Raw genomic sequence first — 26,859 nt, 5'->3', positions numbered from 1 at the left:
GGACCGGGCAGTTCCCCAACGGTACGGGATACAACAACTTGTTGGACGCTTGAGCTTCCCGTAGAAGGTGATTGCGTTATCGGGCCGCCGCCGCTTGTCAGCAACAGCAGTCAGCAGCCATGTGGGGTGCCAGTTTGCTGCTTATCGATAGCCGCCATCGGCCGCCGCCCGTGCACGTGGGGAGGGGATGCCAGTTCTGCGCGTTGACGTAGCAGCTGCTCAAGGCCAGCACAAAAAGCGACGCGATGGAGCCACGCAGCAAAATTGCAAAAATAGTGCAGCATGCCCGATAGCTCGTTTGTCTCGCCATTGCTTATAGTGTGATGTTTTCGTTTTGATTGCAAGTTAACCCCCCCCCCCACTTTGGATTTTCAAATTTTGAAAAATAGGTTGACTTGCAGTTGTGTAAATACGGTATATCCTGATTGACAAGGAATCTCACATCTAGTTCTCGTCTGTCCGCTAATCCACGATAGCAAAGCACATGCCCGCCCTTTAACGCTGTATACGCTTGATCCCTCCTTCTAACTTCACTACGCACCATGACATTCCATTTAATACCTGCTATCTTTGGTACTAGGCGCGAACACACACAGAACACAAGGAAGGAAACAGGACAAAGCGCCACTTACAACTGCTTTATTCGGAGGCACATCACACACACTTTTTTATACGCAAGGAACACAATCAAATCAGGATTGATAAGCACGTGCACTGGTTAAAAATTTCTTTTCCGCCTTATATAAAGATACGGATGGATCACTGAAGCACATGTTTCCTTTCTCTCCGATAAAAAAAGCTTCAATTAATTCCTGAGCTTTGGTATCTTTACTGGAAGCTAGAATCCTCGCCCCTGAAAAATATGCCTCACAGGAGCGTGACAGGCAGGACCTAATATGCTTGGGTATATTTGGTCCTTTTTTATTTTGCTCTAGATTTCTCTCATGTTCCCTAATACGGTCATTGACGCAGCGCCTGGTTTGTCCTACGTATGAGTGACCGCATGAGAGGGGAGTTTCATACACCACCCCTACGCACTTCAAAAACGGTCGCCCATGCTTAGTGCCGCATCCTTTTTCCTCGTCACGTACTCTTTCGATACGCGAGCACAGGCTTCCGAGCTTTTGGGGGGCTGAAAACACAAGCAGCACCCCATGCCTGCTTGCGACCTTCTTTAAATTGTGGGCCATCTTATGTACATAGGGCACCACTACCGGTCTCACCACCTCTTCTCAAGGGGGATCTTCCCCAGCTCTAACCGCCACAGAAATTTTTAACCAGTGCACGTGCTTATCGATCCTGATTTGATTGTGTTCCTTGCGTATAAAAAAGTGTGCCATTTGACGAGGAGGAACCGCCAAAGCTGGGACGACACGCTGTTGATGTATAGCTGGGCCTCTACTTGCGCGAGCCATGCAATGGGGCTGTGCGAGCGGAATGGCCACAGCTGTACTCGGGACAGGGCTTGGGGCAGGATCGGGTGCCACTCATTTTGCGGTAGGTCCATGGCGGGGGCGGAACTCGAAGGTACAGCTGGGGCGCTCAGGTTGGGAGGGCGTTCGAGCTGTCCGAGGTCACCACAATGTGGTGGTCGTCCGGGAAGGTGACCGCGGCCACATTTATTGGGGGCTGTTGAAGAGTCAGCAGCGGAGCGGCAGCCTCCAAGGTCCCGAGTGTTCTACGTGGCTTGCGCTTCCCATTCTTCCTTCTCTTCGCGTGAGCCGCTACGGCCGCTACAAGGTGGCGCTACAGGTACTACTTGTGGCAACCTCCAATCAGCAGGCAATTCGGCTTCATTGGGGGACTTCTGGAATAACAGGGGGAATTAAAAGCGTAATATAGTCGCCGACCGATTTTTCGGAACCGAAGGGGAGGGGTCCGAAAAATGGTCTGAATAATCAAACAGTCCGAAAAATCCGTGAAGTACAAAAAATCACTTTATTGAGATGAAATCGGCTTAAATATGTCACTGACTTTACCTTGTGGAAAATTTCTCTTGCTGGCGACATGTGCGCCTGTATTTGTGCCAAAGTTGTGCTTTCACTGTACACGCTAGACTGCAAGGTCACTGCATTTAGTTGGAATAATTCCCACGCTTTGAAGGATCGGGCGGGGCGATGTTGTCCGCAACCCAAGTGTGCACCACACCGCTCGTCAAACACACGCAAAGATAAGGCACTTTTCGTTCAAAGCGGCGGAACCGCAGGACGCAATCACAAAATGGCGAACGGATGTAACTTCGTGAAGACTGAGCGCCACTCGGTCGACACGGTCAGAGAAACCTAAGTGACGAAACGGCGAATGGCGAACGTATGAGATCCGCCACAGTGGCTTAGTGGTTAGAGCGCTCGGCTACTGATCCGGAGTACCCGTGGTGGAACCCGACCGCGGTGGCCGTGTTTCGATGGAGGCGAAACACAAAGGCGCCCGTGTGCTGTGCGATGTCAGTGCACGTTAAAGATCCCTAGGTGGTCGAAATTATTCCGGAGCCCTCCATTACGGCACCTTTTTCTTCCTTTCTTCTCTCAGTCCCTCCTTTATCCCTTCCCGCCGAGATGTGAGATAGCACCTGCACAATTTCCTTCCCCCAACAACCAATTTTCAACGTATGGACGGTATGGAACAAGCGATAACTGCCCGCGACAGCGTCGACGACAAAAGCAAGTTGACGGCGATGACAATCCGGCTGCCATCTCGAAGTGTCAGAGAGCGCAGGGACCTCTACAGGCAACAATGAGGTACCGAAAGTATGTCAAGCCAATCCAACTGCAGCATAAATCCACCTCAATCCAAGATGGCACCTTTTGCGCCGGCGAAAAGCCGATAAGATGGCCAATTCTGGCCCGCGGGCGACTAAAGTCAGTTCGAAAAATCGAGTTTTCGGACTTTTGGAGTCCGAAATATTCGTCGCGGATATGTATGCGCTTCTATGTGGTGACTGGTCGTGCCTCATCGAGGTCCGAAATATCCTACATGTCCGAATTACCCATCGGCTACTGTATATCCACATCACAAAAAGCAAATTTGATTATAAATTATTTAGCGGTCGTAGGAGAATATCAGGTGGTAATCCATGTATAAGAACGCCTTATGCATCATTACAAACGAAAATACTCACCCAAAGGTTAGGAGTCTGTACCGCTTTAAGCGTAACTGAGTGGATTCCAAGAGAAGGCAAGCATAGCGAAGGCGGCAGAAAATTAGGTGGGCGGTTGAGATTAAGAAGTTTGTGGGGATACTGTGGCCGCAGCTGGCAAAAGACAGGGTTAATTGCAGAGACATTGAAGAGACCTTTGTCCTGCAGTGGGTGTAGTCAGGCTGATGATGATGATGAACTTGCCATCAACGTCAAAGAAATCTTCTCAGCCAACTTAGGTTCTTATTTCAGTTAATTAAAGGGCACTATAAAAGTGACCTTTCCAAAATAATCTCCTTCAGAACCGCATATGCTGCTAGGCAAAGGCATTGTTTAACAATAACTCCATTTCGGCCAGGCAATAATGGTTATAAGTAATTTTTTTACCGAACAGCAGCAACTGACAGGAATGACCTTATTGACATTGAACTTATGCAGCCATCACTGACGTCATTTGCTTCCCTCTTTCAGTAGTGTTCTTTGATGTTGATTTGTGCCATTGTATTCTTCTCGCACCCTTTTTGAGAGTAGAAAATGGTGGTACCAGAAGTGTGACTGCTGTGCAAATTTGCTTTTCCATCGACAGGAGCAGAAAACAACAAGCAGGGACATTGACCGAGGCTTCTTCCAGAAGGTGGGCTGTCTCTCTTTCTGCATGCCTTACCTCGTACACTCGTCATGCAGTGCGCCTGAGCTGCAGTGAAACCCAACGCCAACTCTGTCACAGCTAAAGTGTTTGTGGGGGAATGTCTTGAAACTTGGCCCGTCGTAGGTTTTGTGGCAAGCAACGAGCAGGTCTGTGCTGATGCCTGTAAGAGAAGGACGACACCGTTCTGCCATGGCCACATGGAATTAGGGTGATGGGAGGTGCCAGAATGCCTAGTATTTCTTTTGAAAATCGCCCTCTTTCTTTTAGAGGGAAGCTGGTGTTGAAAATTTTTTTTTTTAATGTCATATTCACAACAGCGGAATTTTCAGGGCACATGTTTTTTTCCGTGCTGATGCAAAATATGCCATTTAAGGGGGGAAGAGGGTCTTAGAAATAAATTTTTGTTTAAGAAGTCACAATTATGAAATCTTCAAGGAACATGTATTTTTGCATGCTGATTCCAAAAACTATAGTAACACGATTGTAATTTGACTCTAATGTAAGTCGACCCCCCTCCACTTCACATTTATGAAAAAAAAAAAAAAAACTTGGAGGTCGTTTACACTTGACCTTTAATAACAAAATGCGATAGCACTATCCTGCGGCCTCCACTTATCGCCAGCCGCTATCGGCTTCCACGCGTGGGAGCGCCTGCGGGCACATTCCAAAACGAAAATGTATTAGTCGCTGGACTACTCGTCCACAGTTGCGCCATTGTCCTCACTAGCGCTGCCGTCGGGATCACTGCTGCGATCCCGCAGTCGTTCTAACATCATCGTGCAGCGAAATCCCGCACTTTGCAAACGGCCACATCACGACATCGTGTGGAACAGCTGAAAATTTTGCCTCGCAGCAGGTGCCATGCCCCGTTGTAAACGTCGAACTTGCGGCCCGGCACGCAGTTCATTTCTTCGGCGTGAAGAATGACAGCCATCTTGAATGTAGCCGTGAACCGAGCGCTGGTCGCTTACCGGACCCAAAGCATAAATGATGAGTGACGAAGCACTACATTAAAAACTTGTAAAACATGGCCGGCAGCAGTTGAATGCGTCAGAGCCAAAGAGAAACTACGCTTCAGCGGCGTCGGCTCTTCTGTCGGCTACCGACACTCCCCCGTGCCGCTGTGGTTCCGAGGGAGGTGCCGCCGCAATTGGAACAGCGGCCCTTCCATCAACTCCCTTAAGTGCGGAGTGCACGGTTGAAAGTAAACAAAACAAAAACTTGGATGACGCCTATTTAGAGCCGAATGCGAATGCATTTTCGTGTCGCCACTTTTTATCAGCAGACGCAATCTGCGGCCACGTGTGGGGAGTGGGCTGGTGCCGATTTGCTGCTTATCGACAGCCATCATTGGCTGCCTCATGCGGGGTGGGGATACCGGTTCTGCGCGTTGAAATAGCAGCTGCTCAAGGCCAGCACCAAGAGCGATGCGACGGAGCCGCTCAGCAAAAATGCAACCACGCTGTAGCATGCCTGATATTTCGTTTGTGTCGCCTTTATTTATGGTGCGATGGTTTGGTTTCAATTTTAAGTAAGTCGACACCCTCCACTTCAGATTTTCAAATTTTGAAAAATAGGTCGACTTACAATCGTGTAAATACACTATGTAATTTAATTTTATGTCCAATAAGTCCTTGTGCACTTATGCAATACGTTATGGAACTTTTTGCCGAAAGTTTTGAGAGAAATTCTGCTGGAGGGAATTTGTTAGATTGCATGCCATTGGTTTCGCTTGACATCAAGCTATGCAATAAAGGTAAAATTATCAGGCTGCCTGTTGTAGAAGGTGAGTTATAGGATTTTGAAATCATCATGAATACAAGCTTTTCTTCCTGTTTGTGTTGTTGCAAATCCAAAACCCTGTAACTCAACTTCTATGATAGGCAAGATAATAATTTTGCCCTTATTGCATAGGTTGATGTCAAGACAAGCCAATGAATGGCATGTGGCAGCGCCTGTTTGTGCTAGTCCTTCGTCTTGTGTCCCGTTCGTGTTGCGCTGAGAGCGAAAATGAACACTTACCAACTCGCCCAAATTTCTGCCTTGCTGTTTTAACAAGTTTCCTGCAGCAAAATTTATTGAAAGCTGTTGGCATAAACTTACATAACATTATTATATAAGTGTGCAAGGACTTGTTTTACATAAAATTGAATCACATATTTGGAATCAGCACACAAAAATACATGTTTCTTGAAGATTTTGTTATTGTGGCTTCATTAAAAAAATTTTTTTCTAAGACCAGCCTCCCCCCTTAATTTCATGCGAAACTCATCATCATCATGAGGGAACTTGCTGAAATGCATGCCATTAGCTTGTCTGAACGTCTGGGAATGCAGTAAGGGTAAAATTGTTATCCTGCCTATCATAGAAGTTGAGGTTTTGAAGTTGTCACCAATGGGGTGAAAAGTCTGCATTCCTCGAATTTCATTCAATGACAACAGAGAAAATTTGTACACAGATATTTGGACCGATATCCAGTGAGACTAATCAGCGGTCGAATACAAATAACATGTAGGTCAGCCGTTACATACATATTGAAGAAAACGAATGTTGTAGCCTTGCTTCGATTCCAAGAAAATGTCGCTTGCACATATTCCCAGCTTGTTTTATTTCAGTTGGCAACTAGTTCCAAATTTTCACTCCTGTAAATTTATTCACCTTTCTTCGTAGACATTGTGACAAATAAAAGATTAAAATTACTATTACTGGCTGGCCTAGTGTTTGGGGCGCTATACCAAATGTACAAAGAGATGAGGGTAGTTGGCATTTATGATATTAACAAAAAGAGATATTTTGTAGTCGCGTAAAGCTCACAACGACATGATTTGCACTGCATCAGAGATGTTATTGTAAGAACTACCGTATTGACACGATTGTAAGATGGAGGTAACCCCGTGGCTTTCAAAGCCTGTTTTTGCAGTCTCATCAATAGTGATAAGTATGTGCCGCCGTGCTTTTGTCGAAATAAAACAACTGTATGCAACCTCTTTACACACACTATGCTTCTCTTGTTTGCAAGCTAAGTGGCAATCAAATACTGTAAAAACCCTAATATAATACGAGGTTTTTTTTTCTAGGCTTTAGCACGTCAAATTTTCACCTCGTATTGTATGCAGATCCAAACAGTTTTTCGCGAAAATCCGCTGTTTCAGAATCAGAATCAGTCTTTATTTGTTAATATTTTACATACATACAGCATATCATGGAGAAGGAGGTCCCAAAGTCAAAGACTGTAATGGGACCTCCTAATCAAATGCATCGTGTAAAACATTTAACAGCTGCGACAGATCAGATGATTACGAGAAATTGTATACATATAGGGTACAACTTAAAGCAGACACATGAGAGAGCAATAAACACTATTAAAAAGCTATTACAAAAGACCAGCGAAACATACTGAATTATAACTAAGGTTAGCAGGCAGTGCAAAATACATGCAAGAAGAAAAGGAAACTACCATATTTACTCGAATCTAGGCCGACCCCGATTCTAAGCCGACACCCTAAAGTTCAAAGCCAAAAAAAAAAAAAAAATATATTACCTCGAATGTAAGCTGAACAAAAAAAGCGAGGACAGTGTTCACAAAATGCAAACAGCATTTATTGAATCTGAACGTGCAGAGCTCATGCAACATCGTCTTCGCTGCTAGACTCGTCGCTGTGTTCCTTGTCACTGTCACCTTCAAACAGTGCACTATCTTCGGTAGGTACAGTCAAGCACATTAGATATGCTGCACTTTTTAAAAGCGTGCACGGTCAAAGTACCTGGAATGTCTTCCCACGCTGCAGCTACCCAGCCCGCCAGCTGCGATAGCGATGCACGTTTGATGCGTTCCGTTGCCGTTAGCATGTGGCCTTCATCAGTCAACCAGTCCGTGTAATATTTCCGCAGACGATCCCTGAAAGGTTTGTTGATGTAGACATCAAGTGGCTGCAACTGGCCCGTCATGCCACCTGGTATGACAGCCTGGTCCGTGTTCGCTTGGGTGAGCGCAGCCTTCACATTGTCGGTCAAGTGCCCACGGTAAGAGTCGACGACAAGGAGCGAGTTCTTTGTCAGAAGGGCTCCTGGACGCCGCCACCACACAATCTTAACCCACTCTTCCACCATCACACCCATCATCCACCCGTTCTCATTTGCCCGCACAATGACATTTCTTAGGAAAGTTTCTCGAGCAGGCAGTGTCTTCCTTTTAAATATCATATAAGGAGGGAGTTTATGTCCATCAGCTGTGCAGCACAGCATCACAGTTGCACGCTGCTTCTCGTAGCCTGCAGAGCGCACCTTCACCTCCTTGGCACCCTTTTCATTCATGGTGTACGCCACTGGCATATCAAAATACACAGCCGTCTGGTCGGCGTTGCCAATTTGCCCAAGGTTGTAGCCTGCCACTTCTCTCTTTCGCAGCACGTAGCGCTGAAAAGCTATCAGTCTTTCTTCGAAATTGCTTGGCAGCTTCTGGGTGATTGAAGTGTGACGTCGGAGGCTGAAGCCGAAGCGCTTCATGAATTTCTGAGGCCAGCCCCGGCTGGCTTTGAAATCCTTTGGCATTAGGCCTCGCTCCCTCGAAAGTTCCCTAGCTTTCGCTTGGAGCACTTCTGTTGTCACTGGAAGGGCAGCTGCTCTCTGCGTCCGAACAAAGTCGGCCAAAACTGTCTCGATTTCGTGGTGACGGCCTTTCTTTGGTCCGCTAAATGCCATCCTCGTTGCGGTGCACGCAAAAAGCTGCTGTCGTTGTCCCCTCCAACGATGGATGTTTTTCTCGTCGACGCCGAAGTTCCGCCTGGCTTGAAGGTTCGACGATGCCTCTGCGGCTATCACGACTTTTCGCTTGAAAGCGGCACTGTAGTGGCGTCTCCTGCTTGGTGCCATCGCGATAACACCACGCCGCACACCGATACGGCTGACACAACACAGGTAAAAATTGTGACCTCTTTTGTGTACGGTTGGCTACTGGCACGGCTAGTAGCGGCATGGATACTGACTTTTCTAAGATAGCGCTAGCTATGCACTAATTAATCACAATGAGTGCTCTTAGCTAAGAATTGCTCGTTAAAAAAATGCTTTAAAGATGAAGATTGAATGAGCATTCTTTAATTCTAATGGTATAGTGTTCCAGACAACAACTGATGATAGATGAATTGCCTGTTTCCCATAATTGGTGTGTACTTTAGGCAGGACAATATTGTTATTGAGTGCAAACCGGGTTATGTTGTCGTTTTCAACATAGCACTGTGGTATGAGAGCAAGAGAGATTATATTGCTTACAAATTTGTACATGAGAATGCCAAGAGAGTATCTAGCAAGCTGTGATACAGAGAGGAGGTTATGATCCTGAAGAATAAATGCTGAATCGATGTAATAAGAACTGTAGGTATGTATACAAATGGCTTTATTTTGAATTATCTGCAATTATTTTAAATGAGTAGCATACATGGTTCCAGAGCATACTATACAGTAACTGATGTGTGGGTGTATAAATGCGTAATGTAAGGATATTAATTAGCTGTTAGAAAAGTATAGACGGGCTTTAATAAGGATTCTCATACCGTATGCCATTTTCTTCTTTATATTGGTTATGTGTTTATGAAACTTTAGATTACTGTCCAAATGCACTCCCAGAAATAAGGTGAAATCGCTAGCCTCTATGAGATATTGACCAATTCAGACAGGAGGAATGGAAAATGACTGGCTTTGATGCAAGCTGAAAACAACAAACTTCATTTTGCTAGAATTGATGGTCAAACTGTGCGGATTGCACCAAGATAGAAGGTTGTGCAGATCATGATGATGTTTTGATACGAGATTAGTAACGCTTGCATCTGAGCTAAAAATTGTGGGGTCGTCAGCATATAATATGCAGTCCGCCTTTTTCATATTCCTGTGCTGCCGCCTCGCGTACAATGCTGGAAGCTCACTGGAAGGGTACTGTGCGCTCAACCCGCCCTGACTGAGTGCCGCTGCGGAGCACGTTTTGTTGGAATCTGTCAACGATGGCGTGTCCTGGGCTGCACCTGGTACCTGGAAGATTCTAGGGTTGACTGATGGCTGGGTGCGAAGTCTGAAGCAGGCTGCTGTGCCCACCGAAGAGCAAATTCTTCAGTATCTCCGATCAACCGGCATGCGATGCGAACGCCAGAGGAGCAAGGGCCGCCGCTTCAAAGATGAAGGCTACATTCGGAACATAATGTTCAGTGAAATATCCCCGATCAGTGAGGTTGGCGTTTTCCGCTGTATATGCCTGCCATCCATTAAAAGGTGGATACTACATCGTGCACGCCATAGCAGTGCTGAAAACATCTGGGGACAGGTTTTCACAAGCAATCGTGCTCAAGCGCTGCCGAATAGCTACACGAACTACAAAAGCACAAGCGTACTCGCAACATGGCAGCTATGCTAGAATTTCACTTTATTTTCCCACAGCACACCACTGCATAGGTTAAAAAAGCATGCTCGTCCATAAAGACGAGCGCGAGGAGCGCACATTGAGTCATTCCGGCGATACCACGCAGCGCTCTTCATCATGGATATGATGCGAACACACGGGGGGATTGGCCAGGGTGTAGTGGCATAAACAAGGAAATTTCCATAGGAGATATGACAAAATTTTAGCACCATGCGTGAATGCTCTCGTAGCTTCTTTTTCGTTGTCCGCTCCATCGCGCGTTGAAAGCGGTTCACAGCACTTGCCCATTCGGCCTTCTTGCTTGAGAAAGCAAAAAGCGCCGGAACGCAGTCTAAATGCCGCGGGGACATTCGAGGGCTTCCTGCCCATGAATAAAACCTTTCGTGATAGACTGCACATGCATTTAAACGCAGTACCTCGTCCGTACCTGTCACAAAGTGATTCTCGCACAGTTGACGTGCTTGACAGTGCCCAAGGGTGGCCACGCTCGTCGAGCCGGTGAACTGCTTTTATCCACGCTTTGCGTCGAAGGCGGTCCCAGGAAGCATTCGGAAAGCGAAAAAATCCGAGTTTGCTTCCCTTTACATATTGGGCATTGCAGCCGTATGCAACACATGTCGTATACATCGCCAAATGCGTCGCGCTGAACGCCCGACGGCTGCAGCAACGCACCCCGCGTAAGAAGCTGGTTTATTTACACTTCCACGGCCGGTCTCGAGTGGAGCGCGCGACCCTTCCAATATGTTTCGCGACACCGCCGCCAGGGTTGTGGGGACCTGCCCTGCAGCCCCCTGAGTTTGCTTTCCCGCGAGGCACCGTGCAGCGGCGGTCTCACCTCGAGGCTGAGCGCAATCCCTTGTGAGTTACATTAACTGGCAAGAGAGGGCGCCAGCATCGCTGCGGGGGAGACTGCCAAAGCTCGCGCGTGGGAGAGAGGGCTGGGCTGGGATCGTCGGCACCGGGCGGACGTGTCGCTCGCGGCTCCGCTCTTTGCCGGCGGGGCGAAGAAGCGACGGGGAGACAGGTTCCCGTACTCGTCCCGTCCGGCCTGCGGAGTTTATATCCCTTGCCCTAGCGCGGGCGAACATTCGCTCGGAACCTTGCTGGTGAGTCGGACGACCTCGATTCATTAGCGTACCTTGTTGCTAGCTGGCGTTATTGTTTCTGTAGCAATAAATGCCTGTTTGTGTCAGCCAATGTGTCGTTCCTTTGTTCCCTCAGAGCAAGGCCCGCCGTGGTTGGCGTGCGCTCGGTAGCGTACGCGATCACGGGGTGGGGTCCGGGCGGCTTTGAACCGTGTCAGCCGCGATTGAGTGGGGAGAACGTGCTTATCTCCCGAAGTCAAACCCCACAGGGTATGGGCGCATGCGCAGTCGCGTCGTGAAAAAGGCGGGTTGGAGGAACCAAGGCACTTTGGTAAGGTATTAATATAAATTAAAAATAAGAAGGGACCCAGGATAGGGCCTTGTGGTACACCTAAGTTCGTAAACACATCAGAGTAGACATCTGAAATAGTCACAGTTTGTGATCTGTTTTGCAAGTAATTTTGTAGCAATAGTAACGGGGGGCCTAGTGAACAAAATTGGATGATGAATGGTGTCAAAAGCTTTCGACAAGTGTATGAAGACGGCTCCTGCAAATTTTCCTTCAATGGCAAATCTTAATTTGTCTGCAATAGCTATAAGAGCAAGTTCAGTAGAATACCCAGAACGAAAACCATACTGACATGGCGATAATATATTAAATTTGTTCAAATATTTAACGAGATGATTTGCAATTAGTTTTTCAATTACTTTGTTGAGACAAGGAAGAATGTGTTAAATTAAATAATTTGTCGTTAAAGAACTATCACCCTTCTTAAAGACCGGAATAATCTTTCCACGCTTCAGTCCAACTAGAAAAAATACCAGATTTAAACATGAGGTTCACAATATGTGATAGGACGCCACTAATTAGATGTGCAGTCATGTTTATATGAACAGGATGTATAATAGCAAGGCCAGGACCTGTTATTTTCAAATTACGGATTATGTCACTTATTTCCTGTGGTGTGGTTGGAAAGAAAAGAAGAGTGGGGGAGGCGACTGGATAAAGGGGGTTGGAGAGCTTCCTTAGGAGGCTTGTTGCTCTCATTAAAGAAACAATTAAAAGCAGTTGCAATTTCTTTTGGGTTACTGTACTCGACACTGTTATGTTGAATCAAAGTTATTTCTTTGCACTTATTGTTTCTTCCTAAGAATGAATTAACTATTTCTCACTTTTTCTGCATATTGTTGCCACACTCATGAAGTTTTTGTCCATAATAGGTCCTTTCAGCTGCTTTATAATAATGCAGACAAGGTGTTCTTATATTTCTTGTAACGAGCAAAAAGTTGAAGGTTGAAGGGCTGCCTTTTTGTTTTTTGTACAGATTTTCTTTTTTGTGCATTGCTTTAAAAAGGCTCTCTGTGAGCCAAGGGTTCTGTGGCGAAGCTAGTTTTTTTTTACACTTTCTTATTTCTGAGTGGGAATGAAGTAATGAGGTCAGAAGCGATAAAAACTACGAATAAGCTTCTTGAGGATCATGCAATAACATAATCGACTGCCAGTCAGCCTCAGCCACTGCAGTCAAGAAATTTTCTTTATCCAAGACAATCTTACTGTATATCGCTCTGCTATGGTTTGGAGTTGTACTGGGAAAGCGCATGAATATCGGGAAATGATCTGTGATGTCTATTTCAAAGACGCCAGCTTCTGGAAGGGATAATAAATTTGTCAAAGCGTGATCAATGAGTGTGTTACTACCAGAAATGGTGCATCGCGTTGGAACCGTGATGATGCACTCGAAACCAAAGCTATGGAATGAGCTGCTGTAGTTTGTAGTATCTAGAGCAGATTCATCGAGGAGATTGATGTTTATGTCACCTACTATTACGACATTTGCATTCTCACATGAGAGAATACCTAGTTTCTCTTGAAATACGGTACAGAAATCGAAAACTGGTGACGACGGTGACCGATAAATACAGGCAAATATTAATTTTCTATTATTGATGTCTAGGAATAAGGAATCAAATTCAACCCAAACAGATTCACAGTGAGGCATGTTCAATTCTAAGTCAGTTCTTCATTTATAAGCGAAGTGATGAGATATATATATATATATATATATAAGGCAGCTCCACCATGCTTAGAAAATTGTCTGTGGGAGAATTCTGTAGCATATGACGGCAACGAGAACAAATTTTTATCATGCTCACTCAACAATGTCTCTGAAATTCCGATTATTGAAAATGGTTTAGGAAACAGAGCGTTGACAATAGCATCATAGTTTTTTCTAACACTTCTTGCATTTAGATGAATTGCTGAGCGAGTGGAATCCGATAAGAAGTTTTTGAGTTGATTGGTCGAAAAATAGGAGGACATTGTGGAACAACAGTAGCCGAGGCCAATGGTTTAGACTATTTGTGACAGGTTGGACTCATTAGTGATGGGGCACACTGTACTGTCTGTCGTTTTCCGTGCCTTAATCATGCAGTTGTCCGTCCAGAGGAACTTCCGCTTTTTCTGTTTCTTCAGCGACAAAACTTTAGAGAACAATGCCTTGTTTTCCGCAGTCAGGTGATCGTTGACAAAGAAAAAGGGACTGTCCTCAGAGGCCCCGATATCAATTTTGAACAAGGTAAGACAAGCTTTCCGCACTTTGCTCATAAAATCTGCTTTTTTGGTTCTCGAGAAAAAGCGGGCCAGGATGTTCTGATTTTCGTTTTTAGTGGGAACACGATGAGCCACATCGAGGTCAACGGGTGTCACCATTTGTATGATGGTTGCACAATCTTCACCTTGTGTGCAGGGAACACCTTTCACTTCAACATTATTCATTCTTGAATACTGTTCAAGACCACCAATCTTGCTTGCTAGCTCACTCTTTCTAGACTTCAGCACCTGGTTGTCAGCTGCAAGGAGGGAATTCTCGTTGCGCAACTCCTCTACGTGCTGTGTTAGGGATACCACACTGGACTCGAAACTGTCGATCTGGCTCTTCACTTTCAAAATATCTCTTCCTGAGGATTCAAACTTCAATACTAACTTGTCAAAAATCTTATCCACAAGTCTATCAATGTCAACTTCAAGTTTTGATTGTAATTCGTCTATCCTTTTGGAGAGTTCGTCGCAGTTTGGCATGTTCAATGGTCAAACAAAAGAATAAAGCAATAATAAATAAACCGTGACTCCAGCAGCAGCAGCAGCGACAGCAGACTACTTCAGATGAAACAAAGATCGTCTGTCCCAAGAACTAACCTGCACATGCAGAAAGATTCCTATAGCTGCTGCACTCTTCGCTGCCGCTGCTGCTGTGATGACCGGCTCTCGGATCCAGGTCCTTTTAAGCAATCCAGGGTGATTTTAGCGCCGACCAGCAGAAGCACCGTCGCACTATCTCCAGGAAATGACGGTCACCGCCCCTCTTGTTGATGGCACGTTTGCTGACGGCACATGTGCTGATAATGGTGGCAAGTGGTCAACTATGCAATCCATGGAGGGGGCCTGCAAATGCAGAAAGATTCCTATAGCTGCTGCACTCTTCACTGCCGCTGCTGCTGTGATCATTATCGTCAAGTGCATCACTATCATGCTTCCAGCAAGAGGAGGCGCTATCTAACCGCGGTGTAGGTCATTAGTTTCGATTTTTACGCCATTTTACTGTGCTGGCCTGACCTCTCGACGCCTTCAACAATCGCACCTCGCATTGTGTTGGCATGGCGAAAGCGGCACGCGGCTGCTTTTAAAAGGAAACTAATCGTTGCTGCTGAAAGCATCGGCACCATTGAGATGAGCTTTTTACCGTGTGCCTGAGGAATGCCTTTGATTTCATACTGTATTGCTGCAGTTCAGTTGATTCGTACCTGAGATTTTTCACTTCATTTGTGAGGTGGTTGTTTTCCTTTTTCATCTCCTGGTTTTTGTTTTTAACGTCAGAAAGGGCCTTTCTGAGCTCGGCAGTCTCAGTTTTAAATTCTTCAAACTTTTCATTGATAAAACCCATGGAAGTTTTGACAGATTCCATTTCAGATTCAAGCACGTTCTTTAAATCCAACTTCATTTCACTTTGTTTAGTGTATGGCGATGTGGTCAAGTCATTGATAGCCTTTACATGATCTTTTATAGTTTAGGAGGCTTATCACCCATGTTGGTCACTAACGGAGCAAGTCTAGCACACGAGGGTGCTACATGGGCTGCAGTTGTGGAGTCAAGAAGGCTTGACATGGGGGAGACCACGTTTGGTTAAAAATCAGTGCCAGTGATGGTGTCAGCACCCAAAAACACACACCGGAATGAGACCGTACCAGGTTGGCTGTGCACTTCTTGTAGGTTGCATTGCAGTGAATGCACAGAATGTGGCTGGGAGGACACTCACTTGGGCTCCAGTGCCAGTGAGGAGGTCAACAACGTTCCATCGCTTTTCACAAAACTCTTCAAACTGCTCGAAGCAGCGTGGCTACGAACTGCCCCCAAACAGACGCACTCGTGGAGCATTTGCATCGCCACCTTGGAACTGCGTACGATTTCCAGGACAAGCGAATCGATGCACTCATGGCGCTCGGAATCTGATGTGCACTCAAAGGAGCTTTTGTGTGCCTCTGCAGAGCTTGTTTATACAGTAGAATCTCGGTGATGTGAACTCGGTTGATACGAATTCCGCGATGATACGAATTCGCGAAATTCCCCAGCCAGAGTGCATTGTGTACGATGTGCAGAATTTCGGATGCTCCGAACTCTCTCCCTCGCCTCTACGGATGGTACGAACACGCGAGCCACGACCGCACTCTCGAGCACTTCGCGCTGCCCACACATCGCCGACGTGACGATTGCTAATAGCGCGGTACGCACCGCGTGCACTGAGCGGCGGTGCGCGGCTCGCACATCGCGAAAGTCGCGATCGCTAATCATGCGGTACACACCGTGCGCACTGAGCGGTGATGCAGGGGCCCACACAGCGCCAAAGTTGCGATCGCTAATCGAGCGGTACGCACTGTGAATAGTGAGCTGTGGCCGCACAGCAGTGAATAAATCCCATCAGTCGTAAACAGATCCGTGTGAATGCATTTTCACGCTCTCCATGCAGTCGCGCTCTCCACCGCCGCTAGGGGCGCGGTGACCCTACCGTTCACGGGCCACTCGCATCTGTGGCGGCTTGTGGCACGCGCCTGGTTTCGCACTTTCGAGCGCCTCGGAAAAAAAAAAATGAGCAGAGGAACAACACAGGCATGTACGTTATGGAGATAGAACTAGTGAGGTTAGTTGTTCAAATGGCTGTTAAAAAATACCGACAAGTCACCCTCCCATTTCAGGAATCAAAAGAACTATAGGGCAGGTAATGCGGGGATCAGTGCACGACTTATACTGTGATCAATTTTGTTCTCTTGGTAATCACTTGTGGCGCATATTCAGTAGTGGCTAACCACAGGTGATGGTTCCAGCCAAAGTAAACCAGCTCTGGAAGTACGCACGCAAGATTATAGGTGGTTGTTCACTCAGATCAGTAGAAATCCTGGGCTCTTAGTGAATCATATGCGTATATACCTTTTCAAGACAGTATGCTGCGTCGATACCTTCAAATATTATCGATGGTGCCTAGGAAAAACACTAATTTCGCTACATAACATATTTGGTGTAGCACATCACCCCGTAAATAATTTCTTAAAGCGGGCGAGTTCCATAGGCTGATCATGTCAGCTCAGTGATGTCATATTCAAGTTTCAGAAAAGAAAATGAGTACAGTGTACATATTGCAGGGATAAAAATTGTTTAAACCCACGATTCGCACTATGGTAAATTTATTTCGCACGGTTCTCAATTGTCGCACATTCTCAATGAAAGGGCACTGCAGATGGTGGTTCATGGCAGAGTTGCTTACATGTAAGCACGTGATAATTGGTGGATGGACACCCATCATGGCGAAATTTTAGGTTCCTCTCGAGCTGAGTCATATGTACGACCTTTCTCAAAATGTATGCGGCGTCGGAAGCTGTTACCAATGAATGTGGTAGGAAGCAATGAATTCAAGTTGCACATGTGGCGTACTGGCACATAAAATGTATGTAGGTGTATGCTGTAAGCCACGAAGGATTTAACTGAACTTGAATTCTCTTTTTCCTCCTCGTATATTCAGTTTGATTGGCGATTACCTAAATGCGATACTGACTGTTTAGTTTTTTTCTAATCCTGATAAGACTATAGAACAGCAGTCTATATTTCCGTACTTTCTCAAAGTTTGTTTAACAGTGCCTTCAATATTTCCTTACCTTCAGTATTTCAGTATTAGTACCTAACTTTTTTCCAATATTCAAAATTTTTGTTCAAGAATGTTGGACATGGATATTCGCATATAATATTGAATAACAATTTTATATTCAAGGAAGGAAGGACAGGTGTGGGCTATGAATCTGATTCCAGCTACATGCATTATTGCCTTTTTTCTGTAACACAAATAACTTATTGAGGTTTGTTTTTGATGTTGTTCTCAAAACCAGATGGCAGTGGTTTAATTAGTAATTTAAGTTGGAATTAAGTAGGAGTGCATTCCTAGGAGTTAAGTTTAAATAAAATGAAATAAACGGTTAGTTTTAAACTAAGGTTGCTCTAATTCAAGCGAAGTTATAACACTTGGGAAGGAGTATTTGTTACAGCTCAAAGTCTCATAGCCAATATACCTGTATGACAACAGAGCTAATTTTCTTATTGTTTGAGTCGTGTTTATGCATGGTTGCATCTCACTCTGCCAGCTAGCTTCAATCAGCAGTCGAACGAGCAGTGTACACTCTTTGTGAATAGTGACCATGATATGTTGCGACCATAAAAAGGAGTATAGTTGAGATACACGGCAGAATATTACTGTACGGTACAAATTCGCATCACTTTTGGTCATAAACAATATGCAACTCGAATACATCAATGCGCAAGGCATGTGCAGGCCTGCGGATTGAGTATATACTAACCTGAATAGATACAAAATAGTTTGCAGCACTTCAAAAACGAGAGACTGCCTTGTTACACAAGCTGCCCTCAAGTTTCCGGTCATATGCATATGTATAGGGTCTTCAGTAGCGCCCGTCTTGTGCGAAATGTTTCTAGCCTCATTCGACCGGAAACTTGAGGGCAGCTTGTGTAACAAGGCAGTCTCTCGTATCTTTAGATACGTGGATGACTATCTAGTGCTTATTAATGTACCGGCAGGGTGTGACCCAGAGTCTGTGACACGAAAATTTTGAATGACTTTATTTCTATGTCGTCAGGTCTAAAATTTACGCATGAAAGAGCACACAGCAATTGTCTTCAGTTTCTTGATCTGCAACTTTCCTTCGCCTACAAGCATGTATGTTGGATGTATCAACCACGATCAAAAAAGTCACTTTTGGCTTATGATAGTTCCCATTCCTAGCTAGTTAAGCGTGGCATATTGTCCCTCTGCTTAAAATCAGCCATAGACAAATCTTGCCCGCATAAGATAGGTGAAAGTTTCCAGTGCCAGATTGGAAGAATTCTGTCAGCAGGCTATCCAGCGCACTTGATTACCAGTGTGTCTGAAGGCCTTCTTCAAAAACTGAAGAATCCAGGTGACAAACGAGAGTTTCAATAGAAACCTTTGCAGGTCATACCCTACCTACATGGTTTTTCGCACAATTTAAAAAAAGTTGCTTCCAGACACGGGGTGCAGCTGGTTTTTTCAGCTCCCTGCAAGCTGGAAAAACTATGCCCTATGGTTTCCAGTAAGCGAGTTAAGAAGTCCTGTCTCATCAAACATGAAAAAAAGTTCACAGAGTGTACTGCCAATGTGGTGTACAAGATCCGTTTGACGTGCGGCAGAGTTTACGTGGGACAAACAGGAAAATGTTTTAATGAGCGCGCCCGAAAGCACAATGTGACCTTGAATAGCAAGACAGGAGGTAACCTTCCTATGCAGCCAATGTAAAGATTGCCGTCCCAAGTTCCACAAAACAAAGTTCCTAGCCAAGGCACCGGACAAGACTGAAAGAGAAGTCATTGAGGCCTTTTACATTGACCAAAGAAAAGACAAGTGCGTTAGCACGCCTTCTATTCTTTCTAGAAAGGAACTATCCTTTTTAGATGGTTTCGTCTAGGTTCTTTTCTTATGTTTTTTTAGCATTATTCTCTTACTCTGCATTCCCCTATGGTGTTCCGTTTTTACTGTTTTTTATGTGCCTTTTACACGCCGCTTTATGTGCCTTTTTAAGTTTCTTCTTTTACATATGCCTCCTGTTGTTCCTTACGTTTCCTCTGCTCATGTTTTTGCACTTCATATCAACCATTATCTGCTCATGTTTTTGCACTTCATATCAACCGTTATCACTCTTTGGTCACCTGTTGTTACATTCAGCTTTTCGGTCTGCATGGTGAGGTTTGTTACGCCACGTTTTTTTTTTTTTTTTTGCCGCTGTTTGAAGTTGTTTGCCTCTGTCATTCATTTCGCACACCCTCACCCCAGCAGATATAAAAGAGCGTCTGGCATCCTTTCCTGTCATTAAAGTTGGAAGTTGCACTTCTTTCCTCTGTCTCCAAGTTTCCTGTGTACGTCCTGTTAGCGCACGCTGTTTAATATTCATGAGTCATTTCCAGTGGCGAAAGAACGTCTGCAAAAAGGGAAAAAAGTTTAGTCACCTCTGCAGGAAGATTTGCCGGTTCACATTCAAGTACAATAAGGTAATCATCTACAAAGAGGAACACTTTTGTAACATTTGATCTCTTATGGCGAACATCGAGTGCCCTCTCATTCATTGCTAAATACAAATCAGAGAGCGATGGTACAATACATGCTCCTATGCATATCCCTTTCTTCTGGATGAAAAACACCCATCCCATTCTGCATAGGTAGACTCCAGGTATGTTTGTGTCAGTTCTAAAAGGTTTCCCACAGAAATGCTAGATGCATTCTAAAACGCAATAGCACCATAATCGTCTATGACTTCACTAATGCGTTTTAACAGTTTGTCATGAGGAATGGAGTAATACAGGTCTTTGATGTCAATTGAAAAAGCGTGCACCTTGAAAAGCCCTGGTGTCCTGAATAAAACTATTCTGTTGTTAGTTCAGGGCTGTGTTTAGTCCCTTCCTTGTTTGACTTCCAGCCGTAGCACTGGTTTTTAAGAACCATGTCTGACCAACTCGCCCACCAGTTCATGTTGTACGGTAATATACGTTTTTCGTTTCTTTTATGCAGGCACTGCAAGAACCGCGAGATGCCGCGTTTAGGTTTTTAATTTTTCTGCAGCACATAAATAAAAGGTCCAAGAGGGGAATCAGCCGGGCCAGTTGGTGCATGATAAGAAAAATTCCAAGAGCTAAGGACGGGACAAAGTGAAAGGAGACCGGCGTGTATGTCTCTTTTCACTTTGTCCCGTCCTTAGCGTGTTGTTTTTTCCTTCTTTAAATCAAAGGGATGAGCTTGCTGTGCTTCTCTTCATATGTGCATTGGGTGACTTCACAGACGAAGTTTTCATAAGTTTGCCATGGTACGAAGTGCACGCACTCCCACACTGATGCTTGCAAGCTAACTTGCGAGCTCAATGCAGAACCACACCACCGCGGCTATCAAGAACACTAAGGGACGCCGAAAAACCACATATGGCATATCAACCGGGTCGGTGTAGCAGCGCTTCGCTGGAGACTGACCATCTGTGCACATGAGCACTTTCACGCTGCCTGGCATTACACATGCTCATGATGCAGGACGCTTCAACAGCTAATAGACAGTTCTAGAATAGAAAATGCACATTTGCGTGCAGTTGACTACAGAAATGCAAGCATTCTGCGCGACATTATTGTTTGTTACGTCATTCAACATACGTAGACGAGATGACTCCGGTGATAGTGGCGCCATCCGGTTTGAATGAAGAGAACAATTTCTACAATAAATCGGTGCTCGTTAGGCCTAGGAGCTACCGAATCATCCAAGGAAATGAAAAACGGGCCGAATTTATCGTCTATCTAATCTGCTGCAGCCAAGATAAAACAAAGCAAGAATTACGTATGGAGTTATAGCTAATTCACGTGCCGAAAAACTCAGAAACACTGACGAGTTCACTTCGAAGCGAGAGTATCTGCTTCAGGGCGTGCCGTCATGTTGGCCATCCTTCCGCAGCGTACGCTGTGTTTGACGTGGCCGTCCGGTTTCTTCGACCCTTTTCGCTACATCCAAACCACCACATCCACTTCCGGCGTTTCGACCAATCAGGTGTGACCTCTGCGGCAGATTATGATGCTTTTTATTATGACAGAAACTTGGAATACGGACCCAGTTGTCTGAATTTCCTGGTGCTGTTTGTAATAGGGCAGCCATATGCGACTTAATTTGTCTCTGCTTACAAAAGCAATGAGACTGCGGGAGAGCTTGTGGATGAAAACATGATTGCCGATATCGCGGATAACTAGGACACCACTGATGTGAATTGTGATGAGGACTTTGTACCTACGTGCACCATGCGCTCAACGTGATTGTTCGATATTTTGCATCGATAGAAGGCAGCGGTGTCAGCTGTTCGGAGTCCATCGGTAATATTGAAAAATGTGTTTTCTCCGAGGTAATGAAGATGAAGAAACATAATAAATTCACTCTTGTTTTACTCTGTAATCCGCACTCATTAAGTGGCTATCATAGAAATACATTTTTTCCATTTCAGTATGCTGGTATGTTGTTAAATTTACTGCTACTTTTATATCGAATTACACATTATATCAAACTCTTAGGTGTTTTTTTGTGTTCAATATATGCTGGTTTGACTGTATTTCATCTTGTACTCCTTTTCCGCCTGTGGTGTGGAGTCCATCCCTCTACCCCCTCCAAATTTTTGGCGGTGGATAGGTCCGCCCGACTAGATCTCCAAGCATTCACTTCTGATTGGCTGCTGAAGGCATGGGGAGAAGAATTTTTCTGGGGTTTTGATGGCTGTGAAGGGAAAGAATGCAGGCCAAGTTGACGTACATTTCAAAGTAAAAGAAATAAAGCGGCATTTGGAAAAAAAAAACTAATTTAAGTCCTGAGAGAAAACGACCTAAGGACACAAGAACAGGAAAACAAAAAAAAAACGCTCGTGAGAGGCGAAGGAGAGAGCTTAAGAAAAAAGAAAAAAAAAAGTCCACTCAGGTTTCAGCGTTCCAGTGATGAGCCTGGTAGGTGGTGCGTCGGGCGAGGAGGTGTAGAAACAATAGAACACCTCATACTAAAATGTGGTGGTATCCATTCTGATGTCGTTGCAGGCACAGTCACTCTTCCTGGAGCCCTAGGCTTTAGAGATAAGAATAGTCATGTAAATAAATCTGCAGTGGAAATCAGCAAAAAACGATTGGAAGATTGGTAGCTCAAAAGCAGAGAGGTGACATAAGGTTAAAAGTGTAGGAAGACTTATTTAAAGAAAATGGCAAATTTTTAGATAAAGGAAAAAAAAGCCGAGCATGGTTGCAACTGCCATCACCCCGTTTCAAAGGAGACGCTCCTACCTTCCATCCATGTGGCGGGGCGTCGGCGCAGTCTCCGGGCTCCTGTCGGTGCCCAGACGGAGGCATAGGGGTCGACGGCAGGCCTTAATGCTGCTGCAGGAAGCCGTCACACCTGTGGAACCCAGGCACGGCCTATCCCGAGGAAGCAGCGGTAGAGATGGAGGCGGCCCGTATCCGGAGACTGCTGGCCACGGGAAAGGCAGGAAGGGAACAGAGGCACCTGGATCTGGTGGTGGTGGTGGAAAACATTTATTGCTAAGCAATACACAGAGTGGGGGCAAACCCCCTAACATGGCGCGAGGTAACCCTTAGGGGGCTGCCATTACAGGGCAAAGGACAGTCCTTGGAGGGCTGTCCACTTCAGTGCATTGGTAATTATCCGGCGCTGGTCAGCAGCAGCGGAGCTGACCAGGAGAGTCTCCCAGTATGACTTGGCCGTGGTTTGGGATGGAGGGTGTGGGAAGGTAGGACATGTGAGGACGACATGAAGAAAGTCTCCCGGTTTCCCGCAGAGCTTACAGGAAGAGAGGAATTGATCGGGGCAGCGGGCATGAAGGTGAATAGGGCAAGGAGCAGTTCGGGTCTGGAGTCAGCATCAGTGGGAGGCCTGGGTTAAGGTTAGGGACGGAGCCCGCGGTGCCTAAACATGCCGGGTATCTTGGTAGTAGGTAAGAATATCTCTGGTTCTGGTGGCTCAGGCTGTCCAGGTCTGGTAGCCTGGATGTCTGTGGCTGAGGCCCGAGCCTGGGAACTCAGGGAGCCAGCAGATATGGTACATGTCTGTCACCGACCGTGTTCTTTATGTTCTCTCGCACGTTTAGCTTCCGCTTCTCCTCTTTTTCGTGCACAACCCCGTGCATCTTCTCCAGCCGCAGTGTGGCGCTGGCTCCTTACAGTGACCCAATTCTCAAGACTCAGTTCATTTTGCTGCTGCCGGAAGTGCCAGGCTCTTACCACTGATCGGCTATAGCATGAGCAGCCGCTGCGTTATTTCTTGCGACAGTTCTTGGCTACTCAGAAGTTTGGAGTGCTAGGCTTAAAATATGAGTATCTATGCAACTGGACACAGCCAAAAGCGGACGCAGTGACTCAGCAACACTGGCACATATCTGCAACAAGACAAATTAACTTGAATGTTAAAAGTGCAGATTGTGAGGCTGAGGCAGGGCCAGTGCAGTCAGGGTCACAGCTGATACCTCCACCACAAGTGGTTTTTTGCTCTTAAGAGGGCTCACCAGCTACGAGGCAACTCAGATTTGAACTTTTTCGGTCGATATATGGCAGCACTTAACTACCACCAGGTGTGTAAATTCTACCGCGACACCCCCTTGACCGCTTCACGGAAGTAGTAGTTCTTCCGCGAGCAAAGTAGGGCCGAGAACTTTCTTTGTATATCCTGCCAAAGCTGGAAATAAGAATAACCCCTCTCAAGGGGTGGCGGTCAGAGAATGGACCTTTTTCCAGTAACCCACCACACAGCTGACCCAACGAAAAATACGTTTTTGAGTTTGGGTCCCCTTAAGCTCCCTCGAATCTTTTCTGAGAAAATTCACTTACAATGACAGGTGACAGCTAGGATGGGGTATACAGTTTATGCTGGTTTCCCATAGCCAGAACAGATAAGTGCGAGTCATCTTTTGACACACCTTGGGAACACCTCCCCTTCGGCACTTTGGCCGGCTATTCCGTATTCCGCGTATTCCTCCGTCCCCACACACAATGCAAGCCTAGTGGCCGTGTACGAGTGTGGACGCCGATTCGGCGACGCGGCCTCAGTGAAAAGCTTTTTGCGCTCTCATTGTTTGCGCTGCCAGTGTTTATTTCGCATTGTCTTTGCTGTTGTTGCCTTTACTTTTCGTTTAACAAGACAACTCTGATTTGAACTTTTTCTGTCAATAGATGGTAGCACTTAAGCACCCCCCTAAAAAGGTGGTCAGTTCTATCCCCCCTCCAGGTATGTAAACTACACAGCGACACGAAAGCATTCGTTCTTGCGCGTTCAAAGAATAGAGCCCAGAACTTTCTGTAGGTACGCGGCGAAATTTCGGGGGACCGAAGCACAAAAAAGTTAACCCCTCTGAAGCCATTCAGCAAAGAAGGATGTGGGCGTCAGACAATGGGCCATTTCGCAGTAACATTCTCGAAGCACAAAACACTCGGTCGCTCAAGCGACCATTGAAGGAAACGTCGAAAAACGACGATAACCAAGAAACCACCTAGGACACCCATTGTGACTACAGCGCGTATTTTCCTTCTTTCACTGTGTCCTGCGTGACACACACGAACTGCGTTCACTGTGGGGCTAACGCAAGCCATTGTGCGCTACAGTATAGATGCCGTCGGACGACGACTGTGTTTCATCCACAGATGAGCGGCCTCACGCAGCGCTTGAACAAAACCACTGCAGACAAGCTCGCCATGGTCGCCGACATTGAACCTGGGATTTCTTCCTTCCGTACGTCATGTTTGTCTACTACACCGCAGTTGAGATGACCAGTCATATATGACACATTTTAGGCTCATTTACGGCGAAGAAGCAACGACAACGCTTGACGCCATGCTGCCAAATGTCACCAGTGAGGACAACCTTGACGTCGCCGCCTGCTTGCAGCGTGCGGGAGCTCTACGAGTCGCTCGGCTACGCATTACACACCAAGAGCGAACCTACGCCCGATGCTACAATCTCCGCCGTCGCCACACACAATACAAGCCAAGTGACCGCGTATGGGTGTAGACGCCCATTCTGCAGCAGCCCATTAAAGAGCTTGTTTCAATACCGCGTTAATCTGCTCGTCTGTTTTTTCATGGCATTTTCACCGCCTCGTGACAATATTTATTATAAATTGTAGTAGATTTACTTCCTTTCACACCTCCTTCACTGCTTATAATTTCACAACGAAATAAGTCAAAGTTGGGTAAAACTTAAAAGGGCGGGAAGCAAGTTCTTGGTTAGCCCTGTTTACATGAACCAATAATGTCTAGTTGAGTAGGGGGTCGGGCTGAGCGAGGTCTACCCAACTCGACCAGTGCGTGTTTAGATGAACTTGATTTTAGGGAGTCGAGACCGGTTCAACTGCAGCGACACCAAGCGTCGAGCAAGCAAGCAGTGGCAGCCTCCGAAATTGGGGCCGCCATCACTGTATAGGAGGTGCGACGGCGCACGTGATAAGCAAGTGATAACCAAAAGAGCAAACGACGCACTGGGTGTACAGCTGTTGCCAGATTATCTTAAAGCGTTTGGCAACGCTGGTCAAACAGGTGTTTCCTCCCGACCCATGACTGTGTGATAGAATGGTGCAGGTGCGGTCCTTTGTCCAATTCCTCAATGGCGTGGGCCGTCTTGCTAACCCCCGTCGATCGCTTTGTCATGGTAGGGAACGCTGTGCAGCTTGTCAAACAGCGCGCCAGCTCAACGTCACGCACCATGAGCTCGAGCAAAAAAGGAAAGCTGAAACCCTTTCAGAAAACAGCCCAAGCAAGAAAAAAGGGAAGAAAGAGCTCAAATCCGTCCAAGTTCTGAGTAAAAACCTGCGCGCACAAACACAGACAACCAAGAGGTTGGTGGTAGAGTGTAGTAGCAACAAAAATATGCTGATGCCAGGTGGAGCCACGTCGCAGTGGTTACATATGGCGCGAATTTCAAATCCCCGCAGAAAATACATACACAACTTTCAGAGCCTGTAAAACGCAAACACTAGGCTCGATATGGATGAAAATTGCGGCTTAACAACCAAGAGAGAAAAAGGAAGGAAATGTTGCGGACGAAATTTTGATATCTGGCTTAGTTTTTTCACAAGATGACATGAAAGCGACATATCTAAAAGTGCAATTTTTATGGATATTTACCTCTGAATTGTAAAAAAATTAAACTTAAAAAATAAAATCTGTCCGCAACATTTCCTCTGTTCACTAAAAAAGAAAACGCTGCCAGAAACCTCATGAAAATCTGTCCATTTTTAGACACGATACAGCTTCTGAAAGTTCCCATGTATTTCCTATGGACACTGTCACTGGGGAACGCTCTTAATAATCTTAGATGGAGGGAGCATAGGGACCTGTTCTCAGGTAGCTCGTGTGTCAACACGAGAGGCCCTCATTCCGTTTCTACCACTTCACTCAACACCGCTACTGGCTGAGTAACGGTGGGATGCATCATCTGGGAAGCAACCATCC

The 26,859-nt window shown here is 45.9% G+C and overlaps 1 protein-coding gene and 1 long non-coding RNA gene across 8 annotated transcripts in view; one reads left to right on the top strand and one right to left on the bottom strand.

Annotated features, from left to right (window-relative positions):
- Positions 1–26,859, top strand: part of Ns3 (nucleostemin 3) — a 249,272-nt gene that overhangs the window by 207,312 nt on the left and 15,101 nt on the right. For all 6 annotated transcript variants that reach the window (XM_077655667.1, XM_077655668.1, XM_077655672.1 and 3 more), the window contains one exon: positions 3,723–3,770. In XM_077655667.1, coding sequence (XP_077511793.1) covers positions 3,723–3,770 — 48 coding nt within the window. The remainder of the gene's footprint in view (positions 1–3,722; positions 3,771–26,859) is intronic.
- Positions 625–25,132, bottom strand: LOC144122129 (uncharacterized). Of its 2 annotated transcripts, XR_013312812.1 has the most exons (3): positions 22,687–25,132; positions 14,473–14,718; positions 625–1,807 (listed from the first exon to the last, which is right to left on the bottom strand). It is a non-coding gene; the product is annotated as an uncharacterized LOC144122129 (long non-coding RNA). The 2 variants fall into 2 exon arrangements; XR_013312811.1 differs by lacking the exon at positions 22,687–25,132 and having other exon boundaries at positions 14,473–18,242.

The sequence above is a fragment of the Amblyomma americanum genome, chromosome 2 (genome assembly GCF_052857255.1).
Source record: "Amblyomma americanum isolate KBUSLIRL-KWMA chromosome 2, ASM5285725v1, whole genome shotgun sequence".
Classification (NCBI taxonomy): domain Eukaryota; kingdom Metazoa; phylum Arthropoda; class Arachnida; order Ixodida; family Ixodidae; genus Amblyomma; species Amblyomma americanum.
This window is presented reverse-complemented; position numbering and strand designations above follow the sequence as displayed.